At 22.8% G+C, this 25,744-nt stretch overlaps 1 protein-coding gene across 2 annotated transcripts; it reads right to left on the reverse strand.

Moving 5' to 3' along the window:
* Positions 1-42: 42 nt before the first annotated feature.
* LOC117174506 (P3 protein) lies at positions 43-25,266 on the reverse strand. 2 transcript variants are annotated; one of them, XM_033363685.1, is made up of 7 exons: positions 24,950-25,266; positions 19,330-19,659; positions 18,371-18,580; positions 12,168-12,342; positions 8,321-8,583; positions 4,920-5,106; positions 43-534 (listed from the first exon to the last, which is right to left on the reverse strand). In XM_033363685.1, exons 2-7 carry the CDS (start codon positions 19,654-19,656, stop codon positions 380-382), a joined length of 1,317 nt encoding a protein of 438 aa, XP_033219576.1. In that variant the 5' UTR covers positions 19,657-19,659; positions 24,950-25,266; the 3' UTR covers positions 43-379. The 2 variants fall into 2 exon arrangements, with proteins under 2 accessions (XP_033219576.1, XP_033219577.1); XM_033363686.1 differs by lacking the exon at positions 24,950-25,266 and having other exon boundaries at positions 18,371-18,593; positions 19,330-19,423.
* Positions 25,267-25,744: the final 478 nt, after the last annotated feature.

Genomic DNA, 25,744 nt, shown 5'->3' on the forward strand with positions numbered 1-25,744 from the left:
AACGTTTTTCTAGATTCTAGAAAATGATAATCTATAAATTGTGCTTTTGTTCTCTGAAAATAAATTGGCACATTGCGATAGATGGAAATTTTTTTAGTCTAAATTGTCATTTCGTACCAAAAAATAAATAGGCCTGCGTAAGTATGCGATTTCGAGGCCAAAAAAAGGAACTTGATTTAGAATCTTTTTAAATCCTTAATTCCCTTTTTTCTCTATAATCGAGAGAATATTTACACATTAATTAATACTAATTCTATATGTACATAAAAACTATCTAACGTTTTTTACCGCTTTTTGTACAAACAAGTAGCCCGAGGCCCGTAACCTTCTAGGTAACAAAATATAAATTTGATAAATCTATCACCTGATTGAGCATGATTTATGTTAGAGAAGTCGTGATTGAGGGAATTTGATGATTTTGTAGTTTTTCCATTGAAGCTGCCAACTTTTTCTTCCTTCGATCCAAAATTAATTTTATTATGTAAAAAATTGTCAAAGGAACGGGCGTCATTATCGCACAAGATACGGGAGCAACTGAAATATAAATTATTATTGCAGGTTTCTTATTTTTATCGCCAAATTATGGAATTAAAATATATATTTCAATTTTAAGTACTAGAAACATACAATTAAAATCAAGATTAAAATATTTACATTGGCTTTCCTGAAGCTAAGAAATTTTGGGATTTTATATCGTATCGATAGGCCTATCTTTAAAAATATCTTTATTTTTTGGATTTGAAATTAAAATAATTGAAAGAAATATATTTCTCAATGGTAAATAATAATACAAGAACAGGATTTTTATTACAGAAACAATAATTTAAGATACTATTATGCACATTTCCAAACCAAACAAAAACTTGCATTAAGCAATTTTTTTCAAATTATTGTTATTTTAAAGTTTAACAAAAATTAAAAATAATAAGCCCAACATAAAAAAATATTCTTTGATCAAAATATGAATAATATGGATTAAAAAACAATTTTAATTGTTTAAATTCCATAATTTTCTAGTGTCGAAAATTTTTCAGTATCGAATATTTTATAATTCGGCAATTTTCTGTCGCGAATTTTATTATTAGGAAATTTTCAAATTCGGTTTTATTTAAATTTTGCGGACATTTTCCAATTCGGGATTTTTATATTTCAGCAATTTTATAATTTCGGGAATTTCAAATATCAGAACAAGAAAATTCCCAAATATAAACAATTGAAAAAATTGTTTTTCAATCAAACATTATTTATTAATTAAAAATACAATAAAGAACTATTTTTATCAAAGAGAATTTTTTTAAATGTTTAAAGTTTGTAATCATTATTGTTTGAATTTTTTAAAAGTTTAAAATTTTTCAGCCTTGAGTTATCTCGAAGTTTCTTTTTAATTTATTTAAATTAAAAATTCGATTTTTCAAAACTTTTTTATAACTTTTTAGAATTACTATGCACATTTCCAAACAAAATTTTGCATTCAGAAACAAATTTTTTTAACTACTATTTTTAATTGAAACAATAATTGTTTAAAATATTAAGCATTAAAAAAGTTTATTTTTATTTTTAATGAATAAATAATAATATTTATTCAAAAAAATGTTCTAATTGTTAAAATTGGAGAATTTTCTATTTCGAATATTCTATAATTCGGCAATTTTCTGTCGAAAATATTCCAATTCGGGATTTTTATATTTCGGAAATTTTATATTTTTGGGAATATTATTATTCGGAAATTTTACAATGTCGAAAAATTTATTTTTCACGTTCTCTGATTTTTAATTTGTAAGTAAAACTGTTTAATTTTGACTCATAAATAACAATTGAAGAATTAAAAAAGATTTATATTTTAATTTTTGTTAATAGTTCAATTTTTAAGATTTACAATTCAACACTCTTCGATTTAAAAAATGTATGAATAAAAAATCTTAAATTTGGTTAACTTTGAAGTTCAAAAGTCAAGTTTTCAGTTCTAAATTGAAGAAATTTCAAAATTAAAGTTTTTAATTTTTAAGTTTTACATTTCAAAGTTCTACAACTTAAAAGAGCTACAATTTAAAACAATTGACATTTCGAGATGTTTAATAAAAATACTTAAATTTTGGTAATTTTAGAAATGAAAAGTCAAGTTTTCAATTCTAAATCTTCAAAATTAAAGAAATGTCAAAAATAAAGCATAAGAATTATATAATTTTTATTGGTAAAAGTTTAAACTTGCATAATTTTTAATTTTTAATTGTCAAAATTAAAAACTCTTTAATTTTAATTATGCATAAATTAAAATTCTTAAATTGGGTTGATTATGAAGATCAAAACACAAGTTTTTAAATTTTTATCTTCCAAACTAAAAAAATTTCTAATTTTATAGCATAAAAATTAATTTGGAATTGTAAAACTTAGAACTCGCATAATTTTTAAATGTACATTTTCAAAACTAAAAAGTCCTCTATTGTAATTATGAATAAATGAAAATTCTTAAATTTGGTTGATTTCGAAGATAAAAACTCAAGTTTTTAATTTAAATCTGCCAAATTAAAAAAAAAATGCTAATTTTATATAATTGAAATTCAAGAATTTTGAATTGTAAAACTTCAAACTAATAACTTAAAAATTTTCAAAATTGAAACAACAAAATTTTGAATTTTAAGACAATTTACAATTTAAAGTCCTACAATTTTATAGAGTAACAATTGAAAACTTTTGAAATTTAGAGATTTATAAATAAAAATTCTTGAATTTGGATGATTTTGGAAATCAAATTAAGTAAAGAAAATTACAGGCATTTTAATTGTAAACTGTTCTGCAATGTTAAAGATGTGCAACGGAAAACTCTACTTTTGAAGATGTATAAATAAAAAGTCTTAGTCTTGGAATGATTTTGTTGATTTTGGAAATTAAAAGTAAAGTTTTTCATTTAAACTTTTCAGAATGAAAGAAATTTCGAATTTAAAGCATCAAAATTACAGAATTTTGAATTGAAAAACTCAAAACTCGCATAATTTTGAATTGTGAATAATTAAAATTTAAATATCTTTAATTTCACGATTTTCATATTTAAAATTCTTCAATTTAGAAGAGTTGCAATAGAAAAATCATGAATTTTAAATATGCAAATTATTTAATTTTCATTATTTATTTCTTAAAGGTAATTAATTTTGATTTTTGTTTTGTTTATATCATTCAATTTTTAAGATTTTGAATGAAAATTCTTCAATTGTGAATAGTAAAAATAACAGCGCTAATATATTGTTTGGAAATTTAATTTCAATGAATTAAAGAAAAATGTATGAAATTTTTTTGAATTAAACACGTTCCAGTTAAAAATATTTTAGTTTAAAATTGGATAATTTAAAATTGAAAACAAATTTTAAACAGAATTTTTTCAAATTAAAAACCTTCAAACTAAAATGTTTGAAGTTTAAAGATAAATTGAATGTTTCAATGCGAAGGCTTTTAAAATTCTAGAAATCTAAATTTCTAGTATATCAAAAAATATGATTTAACGTAAAAATTAGTTAGATAAATATTTCTAAAATCAGAAAATAAATTCACCGTTATTTACACCCATAAAAGTGGAAAATTTTTCAATTCTGAAAGTTTAAAATTGAATTATTCTAAAAAAAAAAAAATCGAAATAAAAACTAATTTTAAATGTGAAATACTAAAAATAAAAAAAAATATACCCTCTAGAAATTTGAAACTTAAACAAATCCGAACTTTATCTAAAAATTAAAAAAAAAGTTAGTCGCGAACTCTTAAAAATTCAATCTCTTAGAAATGTATAATGTAAACATTATTGAAATTTTTGAAATTTAACCATTTCCATTTTAATCTCAAAATTTAAACTTATATGAAATAATTGAAAATGTAGCGTCTCCCATTAAAATTCAGAATTCTAACATTGAAACCATTGACAAAAAAATTATTTGATTGTTTAATAGAAAAATGTTTTTTTTTTATTTTAAGATAGTTTGAAATGTCGAATTTTTCGGAACATGTTTCAAATAAAAAACACTTCAATATTCAATGTCTGGTTCTAAAATCTGCTCATTTTTAACTATTTAGAATATTTAAATCTAAAATTATTAAATTTGAGGATGACTAAAATTGAATTTGTTGAATTTCGAGTACAAAAAGGTTTTAATATACTGTATATTGAACAAAAAAGTTGTACTTTCAACCAAGAAAGATTCTTCAACCAAGGTTGAAAGAAAAATGTAACTAAATTCTTAAATGTGTAAACCAAAAAGGCGAATTTTCTACAAACCAGTTAAACTTTCAACCTGCAAATATGAATTTTTAATTTAAAAAAGATAAGTTTTTAATAAAGAGTTGAATTTCCAACAAAACAGTTGAATTTTCCGCCGAAAATAGTTGAATTTTATTTCAAAGAGATGAATTATCAACTGGAATAGTTAAGTCTTTAGATAAAAAAATTAAAGAAAAAAACAACAACTAATAATCAGCTAAAGAAATTCATTTTTTTGTCTTTCTAAAAATGTTTCTATAGATTCTAGAAAATTTTGAACTCCAGATTAAAGAAAAATTCCAGTAAATTTTTCTATAACTAAAATTGTTCAATTTTTCCTTCATGACATTTTTTTTTTATTCTTTACTTAACATTGCTGATTATATAATTTAAATTATATAAAATCATAAAAAAATGTTTCCCGGAATACAAATTTTTAACACGCTTGTCTTAAAAATAGAAATGTAACAAGTTACTATTTTCACTAACTAACTGTATCGAATTTTAAATAATTCAAAATTCAGATAAAAAAATATTTGTTATAATTATGTCGTTCTAACATGATGAGAATTTGATATTCCAATTGAAAATAAAGAATCTCCATTAAATCGTAACAACTTCCAGTGTAAAAAAGTTTGATTTTTATTAAATAGTAATTTAAATTAAAGGAAAAAAATACCTGTCGTGAGATCTGCAGCTGGTTGCTCAAGACCGAATCTAAGAAGGAATATCGATATTCCAGTATTCTGAATTCCTGTTTCAATCGATATCGCTCTAACATCAGCTCCTGGTTGTCTAAATATTAGTCCCATAAAAAGACCGACAAGATATCCCATCCATGGAAGGCCCAATCCAGCGACGATGATCTAAATTTCAAGATAAAAATAAATAACATTTTTAAAAAACTTCTAAACTTTAAAGTTTCTAATTTAATTATTAATCAGGGCGTCTACTCAGATTTGGAAAAATAATGCCCTGAAAATTCCAGGTTTTTTCAGGTATCTCAAGTTTTTTCGATATTTGAACATTACATATTTAAAAAAAACCAACAACAATGATCTCAGAATATGTATACGTTTTCCAGGGTTTATTATACATATTTTTTTTTCAGTTTCCAGGGATTGAATTGTTATGTTTATTTTGGAAAGCTTTGACAAATTATATTACAAGATACTCAAATATATTAGAAGAGTCGACTAATTCATTTATTAAATAATACGAAAAAATGAATAAATCATTTCTTGAATTTGTCTCTAAAATTCAAGAATTTGAAGAATAATTTAAAAAATATTGTATTCTATCTTCTTGTACTTAAAATTTAGTGAATGTTTAGGGAAAATTTATGTGGAGACTGCATTAAATTAAATACAAACGTTTTTAAATCCCTAACTTTTCAAGTAAGAATATTAAACTTTCAACAAAAAATGAATTTATATCTGAATAGTTGAATTATCAACCAAAAAGTTGAGTTTTAACTGAAAAAGATAATCTTTTAAACCAAAAAATCAACCAAAGTGATAAATTTTCTACTAAAATGATGAATCTCCAACTTAGAATAGAAATATTTTTAATTAGAAAGATTAATTTTTAACAAAAAAGTTTAATTTTCAACCATCAAGTTTTTATTTTAACCAGTAAGATGAATTTTCAACTAAAATGATGAATGTTTAACTGAAATACTTCAATTAATAAAAAAAATGAATTTTCAAACAGGAAGATTAATTTTTAAATAAAAAGATTAATTTTCTACCACAAAAGACGATTTTTTCAACAAAATACATGAATTGTAAACCAAATGGTTATAGAATTTTCACCTAGAAAATATCAGTACCAAATAATTGAATTTTTATTTTAAAAATATACATTTTCAACAGCAAATGGAACATTAATTTTTCAGTTAAAAAAATATTTTAAAAAAGAAAAAAAAACTAATTTAAAGATAATAGTAAAAAAAAAAAATCGAAAAAGATACATTTTCAATCAAAATCTCTAAAAAGTCTCTAAAAAGATAAATGGTCAGCCAAAAATTAAATATATGAATGGAACATTTAATTTTTCAGTTAAAAAAATTATTAAAAAAAAAAGAATTTCAATTAAAAAAACAGTTAACAACAAAATTGTTCAAGTTTCAACTAAAATAGTTAAATTTTTGGTAAAAAAAATCAATTAAAAAAAAAAACAAAAAAAAAACGAATTTTCAACAAGAGTTTAATTTTGAAGCAAAAATATGAATAATGTTCAACCAAAGTGATGCATTTCCACCTAAAATGATTAATTATTCATTTGAAATAGTGACGTTTTTAGTTAACGATTAATAATTTGTAACAAAAAAAAAATTAATTTAAATAGTAAAAAAATAATCGAAAAAGATACATTTTCAACCAAGAAAACGATTTTTCAACTAAGAAGATTGATTTCTACCTAAAAGACGAATTTACAACTCAAAAGATAAATGGTCAGCCAAAAATTAAATATCTGAATATTCAGTTGACAAAAAATAATTTTTCTACAAAAAAATAGTTAAATTTTTTAAAAAAGCGACGAATTTTCAACTAAAATCATAAATCTTCAACTATAGTAGTTCAATTACAAACCAAAAAGATCAATTTTCAATCAACAAGATTAATTTTTAAACCAAAAAATACAATTTTTCAACCAAATACATGAATTTTCAACGAAATAGTTAAATTATCAAGTAAAAAATAACATTTTAAACCACATAGTTGAATTTTATATAAAAAAAAATTTTCAACCAAAAATGGAACATTTAATTTTTTATTTAACAAAGTTATTAAAAAAAAAAAGAATTTCAATATAAACCAAAACAGTTTATAACAAAATAGTTCAAGTTTCAACTAAAATAATTACATTTTTAGTAACAAAAAAAAACAAATAATTTTCAACAAAAAAAAAACGAATTTTCAACCAAGAAGATAGATTTCTACCAAAAAAGGCGAATTTCCAACTAAAAAGAAAAATGGTCAGCCAAAAATTAAATACCTGAATGGAACATTTAATTTTTCAGTTAAAAAAAAATCAAAATAAAAAAAAATACAGTTTATAACAAAATAGTTCAAGTTTCAACTAAAATAGTTACATTTTTAGTAAAAAAAATCAATAAAAAAACTAATTTAAAGATAATAGTACAAAAAATCCAAAAAGATACATTTTCAACCAAAAAGACGAATTTTCAACCAAGATTGATTTCTACAAACAAACAAAAATTTCCAACTAAAAAGATAAATGACCAGCCAAAAATTAAATATCTGAATATTCAATTGACACCAAATAAGTTTTCTGAAAAAATAGTTACATTTTGAAACAAAGCGATGAATTTTCAACTAAAATGATGAATCTTTAACTAGAATAATTGAATTTTCAACCAAAAAGATGAATTTTCTATTAAAATGATATAATATTCAACTGCTATTTTTTCAATAAGAAAATAAAAAAATTTCTAAAGACAAATTTTCAACTGGAATAGTTAAATTTTTTATAAAAAAAAATTATTTTCAGCCAAAGAAATTTTTTTTCATATAATAGCTCATTTTTTAACTAAAAAAATTAATTTTTTATAAAAAGGTTTAACTCTCAACCAAATAGTTAAAGTTTCATTTAAAAAAAGAGAAATTCTGATCGAAAAATGTAGTAATTTTTAATAAAAGAAAGTTGAGTTCAACCAAAAAATGACGACATTTCAACATGAATTGAATTATTATCCAAGAAAAATGTTTCTGAAAATAAAGACAAGAATCCAACAAACAAATGTGGACAATTATGCAATTTGGTTTTTCAAATTTGGTCGTTAGATTCTAATTTCAATCAGATATTTGAATTTTTAACTAAACACGATCAATTTTCAACCACAAAAATAGAATAGTTGAATGTCTAGCAAGAAAAAAATTAAAAAAAAAAAAAGTTTTCAAGAAAATAGTTAAATAAAGTATTATAAATCTACTTTTAAAAATGAAGGATCGTTCTTATTAAATTTTATATAGCAATTAAAAAATAAAATTAAGCACGCTCCCGAAAAATTACCTGGAATTTCCAGGTAAGAAATACAAATAACTGCATAATTACCTTCCAAGAAAAGAGCTTGAAGAGATAAAGATTAGTGACGATTGCAAAAATTATGATAAATATGATGAGAATCACAGAGAAAGGTTTCATAATTCGAACCATGATTTTGCAGAATCTTGGCATCTTTTTCTGTATAAAAAAGCCAATAGCGAGAGGAATCAGCAAGCCAATTGCATATGTTGCAATCTTGAAATATGGCACTTGCAAATTCCCACGATCAAATATATGTTTGCCCAATGTAAAGAGCCAGAAGGGTATAAATGCTGAAAAAAATAGAAAAAAATTCATAATGAAAATTATTCAAGCCTATGAAAAATATTCTAAGTTTAAGAAAACGGTACATTTTTGTGACCAAAATGTGTTTATTCTTTTTTATTCATTTTTTTAAAATTAAAATATATAATTAATATTGATACAAAATTTTTTGTAATTTATAGTATCTATTATCTAAAATAATAGAAAAGCGAGAACAATATTTTTGACAATTGATGAAAATTTGTGTCTTAATTTCAGAATTAATGTTTATAATATTTTTCCACAATATATAGATAATTGAACCGTGGCGCTTTTCATAAAAAATACCAATTTCCGTAGAAAAATATTAGGATAAACTTTTATTGTTCAACTATTGTAAATATTCTTTGAAATCTAATAATTTCTTATCAACAATAGCAATTTTATAGAAAAAAAACATAACAAAACTTTGATTAAGATTGTTAAAATATTCTAAAACTTGTTCAAATTATAATGATTTTTGCTTGAAAATAACAATTTTCGATGAAAAACGCCAAAGTGTCCTATAGAATTTATTTAAAAATTATTAATCTTCTCTGTAACTTTGATTACTTATATTTGATTTCCAAAATTGTCCAAATTCAAGAATTTATATTTACAAAACTCTAAATTTCTAGTGTTTTCAATTTTAAATCTTTAAAATTGTAAAACTTTTCATTGTAAGTCTTTAATATTGAAAATTTTCTAATTTTGATTTGAATTTAAAATTATGCAAATTTTAAGTTTTTTAATTTAAAATTCTGTAATTTTAAGAGTTTTCAATTAAGGTGTTTTTAATTTTGACAGTTTATCATTAAAAATTATGCAAGTTTTAAGTTTTGTCATTAAAAATTCTGTAATTTTGATGCTTTACATTCGAAATTTTAATAAATTAAAAATTTTTTAATTTAAAATTCTGTATTTTTGATGATTTGAATTTGAAATTTTTTTAGTTTGGAAGATTTAATTAAAATTAAAAACTTGACTTTTTATCTACAAAACCAACCTAATCTAAGAATTTTTATGTATTAATCTTTAAAATTAAACATTTTAATTTTGAAAATTTACAAATAAAAATTAGGCAAATTTTTCAGTTTTGCAATTCATAAATCTATATTTTTGGCGCTTTACATTCGAAAAGTTTTCAATTTGGAAGGTTTAAAATGTTAAATTTGACGTTTCATTTCAAAAATCATCCAAATTTAAGAATTTTTATTTGTATATCTGTAAATTTTAAGGGTTTTCAGTTAAAGGGTTTTTAATTTTGACAATTTATCATTAAAAATTATGTCAATTTTAAGTTTTGTAATTAAAAATTCTGTAATTTGATGCTTTGCATTCGAAATTTTAACCAATTTTAAGTTTTTTAATTTCAAATTCTCGAAGTTTAGTGATTTAAATTTGAAATTTGTTTAGTTTGAAAGATTTAAAATTCAAAAATTGACTTTTGATCTTCAAAACCAACCAAATCTAAGAATTTTTATGTATTCATCCTCAAAATTGAAGATTTTAATTTTGAAAATTTACAATTAAAAATTAGGCAAATTTCTAAGTTTTGCAATTCAAAATTCTGTATTTAAACGCTTTACATTCGAAAAGTTTTCTATTTGGAAGATTTAGAATTTAAAACTTGATTTTTTATTTCAAAAATGATCCAAAAACAAATTTTTATTGTACATCTCTAAATTTTAAAAGTTTTCAATTAAGGGGCTTTTAATTTGTTTATTTATTATTAAAAATAATGCAAATTTAAAGTTTTGTAATTTAAAATTTTGTAATTTTGATGCTTAACATTCCAAATTTTAATAATTTGGAAGATTTGAAAATTTTCAATTAGAAATTAGACAAATTTTTAAGTTTTGCAATTAAAAATTCTGTATTTTTGACAATTTATCATTAAAAATTGAATAAATTTTAAGTTTTGTAAGTAAAGATTCTGTAATTTCAATGCTTTATATTGGAGACCTTTAAATTTATAATATTTAAAATTCAAGAGTTTCCAATTTTAATAATTTAAAATTAAGAAGTGTGCAATTTTTACAAGTTTTACAAGTACAAGTTTCAAGTTTTAAAAGTAAAATGTATTTTGTTTTTAATAAAAATTTCTGTAATTTTGATGATTTACATGCAAAATTTCTTCATTCTGGAACATTTAGAACTAAAAGTTGACTTTTTATCTTTAGAATGATAAAAAATTATGATTTTTTCAATACCTCTTTAAAATAAAAAAATGTTCAATTATAAATCTTCAAAATTAAGTATTAAAAAAAAGTTCAAAATTATATTTCTTTTAATTACAAATTTTTCAACTGTAACTTAAAAATGATTCAAGTTTTAGGTGTCACAATTAAAATTCGAATAATTTTAATGATTCAGATTTGAAATTTCATCAATTTGGAAGATTTAGAACTGAAAACTCTTGACGCTTGATCTTTAAAATCATCACAATTTAAGAATTTTTATTCGTAAATCTTTCAAATTAAAGAATTTTCAATTGCAAGGCTTCAAAATTGAAGTTTTAAATTGACAATATACATTGAAAAATATGCAATTTTTAAGTTGTACAATTAAAATATTTTAATTTTGATACTTTAAAATCGAAATTTCTTCGATTCGGAAGATTTCTAACTGAAAACTTGAATTTTAATTTTCCAAAATTAACCAAATTCAAGAATTTTTATTTATCCATTGTAAATCCACAAAATTGAATTTTAAACAGAAAACCATTCAAAATTACATACATTTAAATAATACATGTTAAAAATTCAAAGAACATCAAGTGCAAATGTTCAATATAGGCCTATTTAAAAAATATGTTTTAAATTAAAAAATTTTATTTATACATCCTTAAAATTGAAGAACTTTAAACACCCAAATCGTTAGACCTGAAGAATTTTTACAGGTAAATTTTCAAACTCGTAGAACTTTATATTGTAAACCTTCAAAATTGAAAAGTTTCTAATTTGGAAAAATTAAAAATTAAATTATTGCAACTTCTAAATTAAAAAAAAATCTGAAAGATTTTGAATTAAAAATTTGACTTTTGATCCTCAAAATTATACAAATTTAAGCATATTTATTTATGAATCTTTAAAATTAACGAGTTTTCAAATGTAAATCTTTAAAAACTGAATTATTAAAAAAAAGCATTTAAAACTAAATCATTTTAAATTACACGCCTTAAAAATGTATTTTTTTAAGTTTTAATATTAAAATATCAAATTCAAAACCTAAGAATTTGAAACTTGAAAATTGAAAATGTGAAATTATTTACACTTGCAAAAAAATTGGAAAACGTAAAAATAAAAGAAGGAAAGGAACAAAGGGTTGAAGGTAACTTAAAAAGAAAGTGACCAAAGAAAGAAAAAAATTGCAAACTTGCTTATTTTACAATTTTTTTTAAGTCAAGATAAAAATATAAAAATAAAAAAATTTAGAAAACGTAAAAAGAAAGGGAACAAAGGGTTAAAAGTGACTTAAAAAGAAAGTGAACAAAGAAGGAAAAAAATTGCAAACTTGCTTATTATACTATTATTATTTTTTTTTTGTGTTGAAAACTGAGATAAAAATGTACCAAAAGCTCCCACGGTGCATAAAGTAGTCATGGTGATAGAGAGATTTAAATTTCCACCAAGCATTAATGTCCAGATATTAGAAGCCCCTCCACTGGGGCTAATACCGGTGAAGAAAATACCCAGTTGCATTTCAGGATAATCGGGAAACAGAACATATCCAATCACGTAACTGATCTAAATAAAGAGGGAAATTAAAGAAAATAAAGCCACTTTCTTGTCACTCGGAAAAAATTTTCCACTTATCGGCCATCCATAAACTATATCACCAAATAAGAAAATTCTTTTTAAATTTAAAAATTGAACTCTATTCTAAACATTTTTCCATTTAAAGTAATACAAAATAAACGAACAATTAAAGCCTTCAAAGTGGAAATGTTGAATTTTAAACTTTTGAAATTGAAGTTTAAAAGCTTTTCAATTAAGTTCCAAAAATATAAATCCACGCTAAACTTTCAATACTCTAAATTAATGAATAAATCAATAATTTTCAAAAAATTTCAAAATCATATTATTAAGTTATTTTAGACTAGAAACATTAATAAATTTTTAATTAAATATTTTTTAAACTTAAAAGTTCTTAAATTAGAAGTTAAATTATTTTAATATTAAATAGTTTAAGCATCCTTGTAAAGCTTTAAAATTTTATTTCAAAACCTTAAGAAATCTAGAAGTTGTTTTAAATTTTTCCAAATTTAAAATAATTTTTGAAATTTTTTCAGAATTTCTACATAAGTTTTAGAGTTAATTGAATTTGTCCTACAACTTATAAAAATATTGCGTATTTAAAAAAATTCTTTAAATTTGGATTTATAAATAACAATTGAACACTTATTATTTGTATAAAAAAATAGAAATTGGACTATTGTACCGAAATTTCGGTGCAAATACCCACAGCCTAATTTAAAATAAAATGCAGATTTTTTTTAGATTTCAAACAAAAAATTGATAAGCTTTTTAAGAACTGTGAAAGGCTCTAAACGAATAAAAACATTTTCTTAATATTCCTAGGAAAATTGAAAATGATTTTTCATTTTGAAAAATTATATTAGCAGAATCTTGAAAGATTTTTAAAAAAAATTTTCAGGATTTTCTAAATATTGTAGGAAAGATTTTATTTATATTAAAATATGTTTAGAAATTCTGAAAAAAAGTGTTCACACACTTCGTTTAAATTACTTGAGAGCATATTAAGTTTTAAATTAATTTTTAATCTTTTAAAAATTTCGAAATCTCTCTTAAAATTACTCATATCTTTTCTACAAATAACAAGTGTTCAATTATTATTTCTACATAAAAATTCAATAACTTCGCTTAAAAATTAAACATTTTTTAAAAAGAAACACAAAAATGTTTAAGTTTAAAGTTTAAAAGCTTTTCAAATTTTAATAATTCAAAGCTTTCCATATCAAACAATTAAGTTTCAAACTGTTTACTTTCAAATATTTGGCTTCAATTTACTCGTATTAAATTAACAGTCAAATATTGCTAAATATTAAATAATTATTCTTTTTCTTAATTAAAAAATTTCAAATTAAATAGGTTAAAAATTGAATCATTTAGACTGAAACAATATTTTTAAGTTAATCAAATAATTAATCAAATAAATAATTATTGTGTAGTTTTTAATAGTTGAAGTACAGATCCATGCTAAAAATTATTTATTAATTTATTTATATTTAAAGTTTGTAAAATAATAATGCTTTTTATGAAAAATTTTTAAGTTCAAAGCTTTTAATTTTTAATTGTTTAAGTCTTCAAGCCTGCACTTTAAAATTCTTTAACTTAAAAATATACGCTTAAAAATAAAAATATAAAATTAAGAATTTTTAATGTAAAAAATTTTTTAATAACGCATTGTAAGCTGAATGATATCATAATTGAAAAAGGGATCAATTCAACTGATTATTTAAAAAACTGTTGAAATCGAACTTGTACAGATTTTTCTTCTGAAAATTTTTAAAATTCCCGATCAAGAAATAAATTCAACGGTCATTTCCCGGTCTCAGAAAATTTTCGGTCATTTCCCTGAATTTTCCACAAAAAATTGAAAAAAAAAACAAATAGATTTTCAAGAAAATAGTTCAATTTTCAACCTAACTGATAAATTTTCAATTGAAATTACGAATCTTCAACTGGAATAGTTGAATTATCAACCAAAAATCAAATTTTACTAAAAAAGATAAATTGTCAGGCAATACTTCAATAGTAATTAAATATTGAGTTAAAAAAATTAATGTTCAACCCAATTGAAGAATTTTCATCTGAAATTATGGAATATTCAATTGGAGTAAGTTACATTTCCAGTTAAAAAAATTACTTTTCACAAAAAACTAACTTTAAAAAAAAAAATAGTAACATTTTCAAAAAAAGGGATGAATTTTCAACTTAAATTGTAAATCATTAACTGGAATATTTAATTTTTAAACCAGAAAGATGAATTTTTAAGTAAAAATTATGAACCTTTAACTGGAATACTTGAATTTCTGACCAAAAAGTTTAAATTTCAAAAAAGAAGAATTATTTCTGCCAAAAAATATGAATTTTCAACTAGAAGAAATCTTTTTCAACCAAAAATTGAGTAATTACATTTTTAATACAAAAATTAATTTCAAATAAAGGCATCTATTTTTATCTAAAATTATCAAATATTCAAGTGGAATAATAGTTATATTTTCAGTTAAAAAACATTTAAAAAAAAAAGAAATAATTTCTCAACAAAATAGTTCATTGTCGGCAAAAAATTTTTTTTTATCCACAGAAAAAAAAGTTTTTACCAAATCGCTTATATTTCAACCAAAGAGTTAAAATTACAATTAAAATTATGAATCTTCAACTAAAAGAAATTATTTTTTAACAAAATAGTAGAATCCTCAATTGAAAAAGACAAATTTCATTCAAATATTTGAATTTTGTACAAGAAAGGATCAATTTTCAACAAAAAGTGGCCGCTCAAATTTTCAATTGAGGGAATAAATTTTCAACTAAACTGATGAACCTTAAACTGGAACAGTTGAATTTTATACCAGAAAGATTAATTTTCTACAAAAAAGGCGAATTTTTCACAAAGTATATATATATTTTTAACACAAAAGACGAATTTAAACAACCAGTTGCATTAACAACCGAATATATGAACTTTCCAATAAAAGATAGTATGAGACGAGTTTTTAAAAAAATAGAGAAAGATTTAAAATAGCATAAAAAAATATAAAATGTCATTTAAAAAATTAATTTTTAAACCAAAAAGACGAATTTTCAACAAATAGAGCTTTTTCAATCAGAATATATGAATTTTCAGCAAAAAAATTAATTTTCAACGAAACAATTAAATTTTCTACCAAAGAGATAAACATTCGGACAGAAAAACAATTTTTCAACAAATTAGTTAAAATTTCAAACAAAAAGATGAATTTTCAAAATAAACATGATAAATTTCATTGAAAAAAGATTGCAAGTTTGTGTTTTCAATATCAAAATATGAGTTTTAAAATTTAAGAAATTTAAATGAGATTAAAATCGAATTTAAAATCCTATTTAACATCCAATAATCAAGATAATGTGCAGAAATTCTAAAAATAAAACCAAGAATTCAATGACCAAATTTAAACAACCATCATAAAATTCCCTATTGCAATTTAAAAAAGTATACAAATTTCCCTAAAAAAATGTATTTTTTTATTGTTATTTGATAATAATAGAAATAAAAAAGACAAAAGAAATAAAAAAGAGAAGGAAATGGATTTAGTTGCCATCTCATTTTGCTTCCCTCTTTTTTATTTTTGTCCAAAAAAAGAATTTTTTGCTCTTTTTTTACGAAAATTTTTGTCTTTTTTTTCAAATTCCAATAGGAAAATTTTATGGTTGAATTTTTAACCAAATAGTTGGATTTTTATTCACGGAAGATACAATGTCTACTAAAATAGATCCATTCTTTAATTAAAAAGACCAATTTTAAAAAAATTAGTTAAATTTTCAACAAAAACGGTAATTCTCACCCAAACAGTAAAATTTTGAACTAAAATTATGAATCTTCAACCGAGAAATTAGTTTTTAAGAATGTAGTTTAATTTTAGATCTGGGGCTTGAATTTACAATTTAAAAAGATTAATTTTCAAACAAGCAGTAGCATTAAAAAAAAATGATTTTCTCTTAAAAAATAATTAATTTTCAAGAAAATACATAAATTTCAAAACAACTAGTTGAATTTTCAACCACTAAGCATAATTTTCTAACAAAAAGAAGAATTTTCGACAAAATACATGAATTTTCAAACAAAAAGTTGAAATTTCAACTAAAAAAAAAAATTTCAACCAAAAATCGAATAGTTCAATTTTCGGATTCAAAAATTTTTTTTTAACTAAACATGAAACAAGTTTCATCTAAATAATTAAATATAATTGAATTTTAAAGAAAATACTTTAATTGTCAATCAAATACTTTAATTCTCAATCAAATAACATAATTTGTCTACTAATTTATCTAATTTGTCTAAACATAAAATATAATAGCACAGTTTTCAATGAAAAAATGCAATTTTTACGAAAAGAAGATTACTTTTATATCAAAAGATGAAGTTTCAATAAAACAGTTGAATTATCCTCCAAAAAAAAGTACTTTCTAACAAAGTAGATCAGTTTTCAATAAAATAATTAAATTGCCAACTAAATAGAATTTCCAAACAAAAGGGAAGAATTATGGACGAAAAAAGACGATTTTCTAACCAAATTCTTGAATTTTCTACAAAAGAATGAAATTCTTCACCAAATAGTATAATTTTTTTTACCAAAAGAGATGCATTCTAAAACAAAAATATAATAGTAGACTGTTGAAATAAAAATATTCAACTTTCAACCAAAAAAGGCCAATTCAGAATCAAAAATATAACAGTAAACTTTTCAATAAAAAAGAATTAACTTTTTACTTAAATAATGAATTTGTATCAAAACAATTAATTCAAGTAAAAGAAACAGATTTTCCACAAAATAGTTCAGGATTTGACTAAAAAGTCAAAAAGACGAATTTTTTCGAAGAAAATTGAATTTTTCACAAAAAAGTTACTTTTCCATCAAGAAATGTAATTATTTAACCAAGAAGGATAAGTTTTTAGACCATAAAAAATTTATTTTTTATTCAAAATAATAAGTTTTTAACAACTTAGTTATATTTCTAAACAAATAGTCGAATTTAAAAAAAAATGCATTTTCAATAAAATGATCGAATTTCCAAATCAAAAAGCCAACTTTTTTAGAAGACAGTTGAATTTTCATTAAAATAGTTCATTTTTCAAGCAATAAATATAACCTTTCTACCACGGAAGAGAAATTTTTAACAAAAATTAAAGTTTTTAAACTAAACAATTTTAGAAGACAGTTGACTTTTAAATCGGGATAAAAGAATTTTGACCAAAAAAGATTATTTTGAATCCAGAAAGATGAATTTTTAACAAGTTATTTAAATTCTGAAAAAAAAAACTTTCAACAAACAAGTATAATTTCCTACCCAAATAGGCCACTATTTAAAAAAATAATAATTCCCTACCAAATAGTTAAATTTTCAACAAAATTATTTAATTTTCATACCAAAAAAGACGAATTATCTACAAAAGAGTTAAATTTTTAACCCAAAAATATTATTTTTCAAGTAAATAGTTGAATTTTCAACCAAGAGGATTAATTTTGTACCAAAAAAGTTGAATTTTCAGCAAACTACATGCATTTTTAACAAAACAGTTAAATTTTCTACTAAATACTTTAATTTTCTACCTAATTTCTAAATTTTCATGACAAAAAGACGAATTTTCTATACAAAACAGTGGAATTTTGATCGCGAGAATATGATTTTAACGAATTTTCAACAAAGTAGTTGAATTTTCAATAAAAAAATTCAATTTTTAACCAACTCGTAAAATTTTTAAACAAAGAAATGAATTATGGACTAAAAAAATATGACTTTCTAACAACAAAAGTTGAATTTTTACTTATACTCCCCCTTTTTCCCGATCTTATTTTTTAGCCCCCCCCCCCCCCTAAACTAGTAACGTAGTTTACGGAAAGTACCGTTAGGTCGTTTTTTATTTTAGGACTGCACCACTACAGTCATAAAATTATAAATTAAGACAATTTCAAAATTTAAGAAAATTAAAAAAAATGCTTAATTATTATTAAAGAGATAAAAATTCAAAGAAAAAAAAATGGCTTATTACCACGGGCATGAAGAGAAATTGGCAGACGAATCCAATAGCTGGTCCTACAGGTTTTTTTAATGTTTTTCGACAGAGGTCCCAATCCATCGCACATCCGAAATTGATGTATAGAATTGAAACGAGAATTACGACACTGGCTGTGAATACTGTGTCGATTACTCGTTCTTGTCGTGTGACTATTACTTCCATAATACTCGAATTTACAAGCACCTAAAAAATATACCTGAATTATCCAAATTTTAGAATGCTTCTGCTTCAATTTCTAGTAATAAATAATTATACTAAAAATATTCAGGGTGACCAGCGGACATATACGATAAAATTCCCGTAAAATTGCCGCATGCTTTTTGAAAATTCCCATAAAATGTTTATTATAAAATAGGTAAAATTCCCGGTCAAGAAATAAATTCAGTGTCATTTCCCGGTTTCCCGGTCCAGCGGCCACCTTGTAAAAATATAGCCATTTTGTTGACTATTAATTTTCCTGGATAAAAAAATTTGGTTGAACATTTGTAGAAAAGAAAAAAATGCAGAATACAAATTAATGAAATAAAATTTAGACAATAAACATCACGTCCATTCTTAAAAATATTTCGTTGAGAATTTATCTAATTTCTTAAAAAATCATATTTTTTTATTGTTGAAAACTCAACTATTGGGTTAAAAAATTTATTTATTTTGCTAAAAATTCATATTTTTGGCAAAAGATTAATCTTCTCAGTTGCAAATTGAATTATTTGATAAAAAATATATGTATTTGGTTTAAAATTCGTGTTTATTTATTGTGGAAAGTAAAATCTTTTCTTTAAAAATGCAATCTATGGTTGAAAATTAATCTGTTTTAGTTGAAGATTCAAGTATTTATTGAAAATTCCTCTTTTTTGGTTATATTCAACAACTTTTTATTTAAAATTAAAATCTTCTGGACACCCTGATAGAATAAAATTATGAATTCTTACTCCGTCTAGACTAATGGAGAGAATAATTTTCGCCTTGCCCAAAAACAGACCCGTAACATTAATTGTATCGTTCCAAAATCCTTTCACAATTTTATCATGATGGAAAAGGGGAAGATCAATATCTACGACATTTGGATCTGAATTATTGGCTGTTATCAGCACATTCGAATGAATAGTTGCTGGGACATCTGTGAAGAATGAAACTTGTACTGCGTCATACATATGCATTTTTAGTACAGCACTGTTGATTGAAACTTTCCAGGAAAAAGAGCCAGTCATCCTCGAAAAGAGAATCCCTATGAGGAGGAATAATGACTTGATGTCCATTTTCTGCAATGTAAAAGTGAAATATTTATTATATCTTTTGTGCATTTGCTTGGAGGAAGTAAATCAGAATAAACTAGAATTTCAAAATAATCATAAATAAAGATCATGCTCAGTTGAATATATTTCAGAAACTCTACAGGATGTTGGTTAAAATGATTAGAAAACCAATAAACACGTATTCTTATTTTTTCCATGGAAAATCAGACTAAATTGAAAGGTTGAAAAAGGAGAAATTTCGAACTTGAATTTTATTTTTATTTCAATTTTAATTTGAAACGATGATAACGTCCCATTCTTTCAAGCTTGAATTAATTTAAATTTTAGATTCTTCCTGTGCCGGAAACACAAAACTATATTTAGAGTCGCTGAAAAACTTCCTTTTCGAAATTCCCTGAAATTTCTATCTTTCTATCTTGAAATTTGTATCATCGAATCTTTTTTTATAAACAGAATGAAACAGTATTTAAGATAAAATATTTAAAATTTATTTATTCATTTCAAAAAAAAATAGCTGATCTCTCCACCATGATACATGCATTTTTAATCCAAAAGGGCGAATTTTCAACAAAATAGTTGAATTTTTAATAAAAAAAGATTACTATTTAACCAAATTGTTAAATTTTCAATATAATAATAAAATTTTTAAATAAAAATAGTCGAATTTTGAGCCAATGTGTGGAATTTTGAACCAAATTGTTGAACTTTTAATCAAATAGTTGAAATTTCAACTTCCAAAGATGAATTCTCAAAAAGAAAATGCAATAGTTGATATTCTAATAAAAAAATATAAAAATTTCTATCAAAAGAGATGAATTTTAGAACCAAAAAGACGTATTTTCAACAAAATGCGTGATTTAAAAGAAAACAGTTGAATTTTTATTTGAAATGTTTAGTTTTGAATTCTCCGTCCGAAGCTAGACGTCTGCTAATAAAATATAAAAAAGAGATAAACAAAGATATTTCAGTCATTCAAGAAAAAGAGTTCTTCCAAATTGTAAAACTTTCAAGACAAAAAAAAACGATTTTTCTGTAAAGTAGTTGAATTATGAACCCAACAACTTAAATTTTTCACGAAAAAGTTAATTTTTAACCAAATATTTACATTTTTTAAAGACGAAATTCTGAGGCAAAAAAATTAGTTTTATACCTAAAAAATAGATAAACTTTCCACAAAAAAAAAACATTTTTAAGATAGTGGTTCTACTTTTACTCTGCAATTTACAGCAACAAACTTGAACTTTCAACCAAAGAGATGAATTTTCAACTTTAATAATTGATCTTTAACTGGAATAGTTAAATTTTAAGTTTAAAAACTTAATTTTCAACTAAGGAGATGAATTTTTATCTAAAATGATAAATTTTCAACCAAAATGATGAATTTTGATCAACAAAATGAGCTTTTAACAAAGTGGTTTAACTTGAATGAAAAATGAATTTTCAACAAATGAGAAAATAGCATATATTTCAACCAAAAAATATTTTCATTTTAAATAAAAACCAGTTTAATTGAATCAAGAAGATGAAGATTTCAATAAAATAGTAGAATCCTCAGTCAAAAAAGATTAATTTTCTACGTGCCTGCTAAAGTTGTTAAAATTCTTTGAAATTTCTTTGAACTAAACAAATAAGTGAAAAGTTCCTTGGCATCTTTTAAAACATCCTCCTCAAATATTTAAAATTTTCTAAATTCTCTTAAAATTTTTTAAAGCTCCTGAAAATATCTTGAAATTTAAAAAATACCCTATCTGCATTACGTTTCCTTTAAAAAAATTTTTTTTGGAGATTTTTTCGTATAGTACTCACTTTTATGCTTAAAATTTTTCAAAAATTTCAACTGCTGTTATGAATTGGTAATTTTTTATCTGATATTCATCTCTTTTGTTAGAAGTTTCATCCTTCTTTGTCACAAATGCAACTTTTTGTTTGAAAATTAAACTTTTTTGTTGAATAATCGCATTTTTGGCTTGAAAATTCCACACTCAGATTCTTTAATAAAATATTTAACTATTTTATAATATTCTTCTTTCTCTGGTTTGAAATTTATTTCTTTTTGTATAAATTCCACCTTTTTTGGTTATAAATGGAACTATCTGTTTACAAATATATCGGGTTCGATAGAAAATGAACTTGCTTTTTAAAAATTTAATTTTTGGCAGAAAATTCGTATTTGGTCTCGAAAATTCAACAATATGGGAGAAAAAAGTCTATTTTATTAAACATTCGTTTCATTTATCACTTAGGTTGAAAAAGTAACTCTCTTATTGAAAATTTATGTATTTTGTTTAAAATTCATATTTTTTCGTAGAAAATCTATTTTTTATTTGTTAAAAATGCAACTGTTTGGTTAAGATTAACCTGTTTTTGATTTGAAATTAAAATGTTTTTTTGCGTCTGTTTAAATTGAAAATTATTATTTTCTTAAATGAAAATTGAACATTTTGTAAGCATTTTTGTTTAATTGCCTGAAAAATTTTGCTTGGTTCAAATTTCAATTCTTGTTACGAATTCGTCATTTTTATTTAAAAATGCATCTCTTTTCGTAGAAGTTTCATCCTTGTTTGTTAACATTGCAACTTTTTATTTGTAAATTAAACTTTTTCGATTAAAAACTCGTAATTTTTATTTGAAAATTCCACAATTTTATTGACATTCTTCTTCTTTCTTGACTCAAACATTTTTTTTTATCATAAATTTCACAATTTACCAATATTCTTCTTTTTGATTTGAAATTTATTTATTTTTGTAGAAATTCCACATTTTTTTAGTTCGAAATGTAACTATTGTTTTCGATTAAAAATAGACTTGTTTGTTGAAAATTCAACAATCTGGGAGAAAATTCAATTACATATTTTATTGAACATTCGTTTCATTTTTGGTTGCAAATTTATCATTTTTTGTAGAAAACTCATGTATTTGGTTAAAAATTCGTTTTTAACTATCTTGTTGAAAATTTATGTATTTTGTTGAAAATTCGTTTTATTTGGTTAACAATGTAACTGCTTGATTGAAAATTAATCTGCTTATTTGTTTAAAAAAATCTGTTTTTTTTTGTGTGTAGAAAATTAATCTTCTTGATTGAGAATTCATCTTTTTTTGTTTTTTGTTGTTGTTGAAAATTTGACTGTTTTGTAAAAAGCTCGTTTTTTAAGGTTGAAAAGTGTAGTTAATGAGACCTGAATAATTATATCAGCAGAAGTGATTATAATAAAAAAACAAAACACAAAATAAATTTATCTGACATGAAGGTTAACCTCAAGAGATTGAGGGAAAATATTCTTTACCGATAAAATGATGTTTTTAACTTACTTATAAAATCGATAAAAATATCCACTTTCTAAATGTAAATTCCAGGATTCGATTTAAATAAAATATCAATCTTTTGGAATATTTGGTTGAAAATTCAAGAATTTTGTTAAAAAGTTCTCCTTTTTGGTTGATAATTAAAATGTTTTGTAGAAAATTCGTGTTCTTAGCTTTAAAATTCAACAATTTGTTCGACATTATTTTTTTTTATTGACAAAAAAATTTATTTAATTAAAAATTTCACTATTTTCTTAAACATTCGTCTTTTCAGTTTGATATTTAATTAATTTTTGTAGCAATTTCATATTTTTGGATTGTAAATGCAACTGTGTGGTTAAAAATTAATCTGTTTCGATTTAAAATGAACATTTTGTTGAAAATTTTATAACCTGGTAAAAAAATGAACTATTTGGTCAAAAGTTGAACTACACTCTTCAAAAATCGTTTTATTTTTGCTTGAAAATGTTTTCATTTTTAATACAAAATTCATGTTGAAAATGTATGTATTTTTTTTAAACTTCATGTTTTTTGTAGGAAATTAATACTTTTTGGTTGGAAATGAAACTATCTTGTTGAACAAAAAAATTCATTTCTTTTAGTAGAAGTTTCATTCTTTTTTTGTTAAAAATACAACTTTTTATTTGAAAATTAAACTTTTTTCTTGAAAAATCGTAATTTTGCCTTGAAAATTCAACAATTTGATTATAAAATTTTTCTTTCTTGACTGGAACATTTTTTAAAATTAAAAATGTAACTATTTTGTAATATTCTTCTTTCTGGTTTGAAATTCGTTTCTGTTTGTAGAAATTTAACTATTTGTTTAAAAATTGATCTGTTTCGATTGAAAATAAACTTGTTTGTTGAAAATTCAACAATCTGGGAGAAAATTCAATAATTTTTTTAGTTTTATATTATTGTTTCAAAAGTAACTATCCTGAAAAATGTAAGTATTTTGTTGAAAATTTGTCTTTTTGGGTAGAAAATTAATCTCTTTTGTGTAGAAAGTAGCTATCTTGTTGAAAATCCGTATTTTTTTTGTAGAAAAGCAATTTTTGATTAACAATGCGACTGTTTGGTTACAAATTAATCTGTTTTAGTTGAGGACTCAAGTCTTTTGTTTAAAATTTTTATTAATTGAATACATGTCAACTGTTTTTGATTTGGAATTAAAATCTATTTTTTCGTTTTTTTAAATTGGAAATTATTTGTTCTTAAATACAAATTGACCTCTTTCTTTCTCATAAATTTTTTTTTTAATCGAAAATTCAATTACCTGATTTAAAGTTTACGTTATTTGTTAAAAGTTCGTGTATTTTGGTATAAAATGTTTAAAAATTCAACTATTTGGATAAAAATGTATTTTGTGGAAAATTCGTCATTTTTGGTACAAAATTAAACTATTTGGTTCAAAATTGATGTATTTTGTTGATAATTCGTACTTTTGAGTAGAAAATTAATCTTTTTTTTCGAGAATTAATATTTTTATTCGAAATTGAACTGTTTTGTAATTGGGAATTGTATCTTCGAATTCTAAATTCAATTATCAGTAAATGTAATAATACTAAAAAAATAATCAATTTATCTGGCATGAAAGTTATCCTCAAAAGATCGAGGAAAAATATTATTTACCTATAAAACTTAATTAATTTTTGCAGAATTTTCTTACAGGTATAGAATTGTCATTTTGCGGGAGCAAAAAAGAATTCATATAATTTTAGATCTCTGTATTTTTAACCTACTTTTAAAACCTACTAAATTATTTTTATTTTATAGATCAAGATCAAGATACTAGATTCTAGGATTTAAATTGAATGAAAATATCAATAATAATAAAATCATAATTTACAATATATACTGAATTAATCATTTATAATTTTATAAATATAAATCTATATAAGCTATCCTAACCTATTTAAAATGAAGTTTTTATATCTAAAAGATGTAAAATACGACAGGAAATTACATGTTTTACAATGAATAATATACTTACGAACAATATGTATATTTAACCGGTGAGAAAAAGTGCTGAACCAACTGGTTGCATCACAAAACACAGCCTTGCTTTACGTAAACGCGAGGATTAAATTCCTCTCTAAATGCACACGAGGCGAGCGAATTTTTTCCACTAGACACTCTACACATCACGAAATACCGGTGAATTACAATTTCTCAGTCGGAAGATGACTTATTTATTGTATAAAAATACTAGAACGATATGAAAAGTCCGCTAATCATTCATTCACTGACTGATGATGGACTGACCAGCTTTCGTGGAAACGCCACATGCACGACTGCACTGACTGACGTGCTTGCTCTTCCAGGTGTGTGTATATATAATTTCTGAGTTTGAACTGAAATGCATGTTAAAAAGCACTGCCGTATTTCTGAGAAACGTGGACCCGAACCTACACTTTTTTTATTTTTGTGATTTTCGTCAAGAATTTTAATTGTTATCTTTAAAAGTCTTCCCTTTTTAATGCATAGAAAGCTGCCAGCATTTAAAGGCCTGTAAAAAAATAGAAAGTCTTGCCTTGTTGATGTTGATGATAAAAAGGATAGAAAGGAAAAGAGAATAGGTTGTTTTTTGAGGTTAGGAAAGAGAGAAAAGGTGCGTGAACGTAAGTTCGGTCCTGATCCTGATGAATATAACCACGTGATATGAACAAGTTTTAAAGCCTTTTTTTAGAATATGTAAACATTCTCTCGTTTTCGTGCAAATAAGAATAACAAAAAAGTAAAAAAAGATGCGTTTTATGAATGAAATTATGCCAAGTGCAATGGGGAT

This window comes from Belonocnema kinseyi, chromosome 6, assembly GCF_010883055.1.
Source record: "Belonocnema kinseyi isolate 2016_QV_RU_SX_M_011 chromosome 6, B_treatae_v1, whole genome shotgun sequence".
Lineage (NCBI taxonomy): Eukaryota > Metazoa > Arthropoda > Insecta > Hymenoptera > Cynipidae > Belonocnema > Belonocnema kinseyi.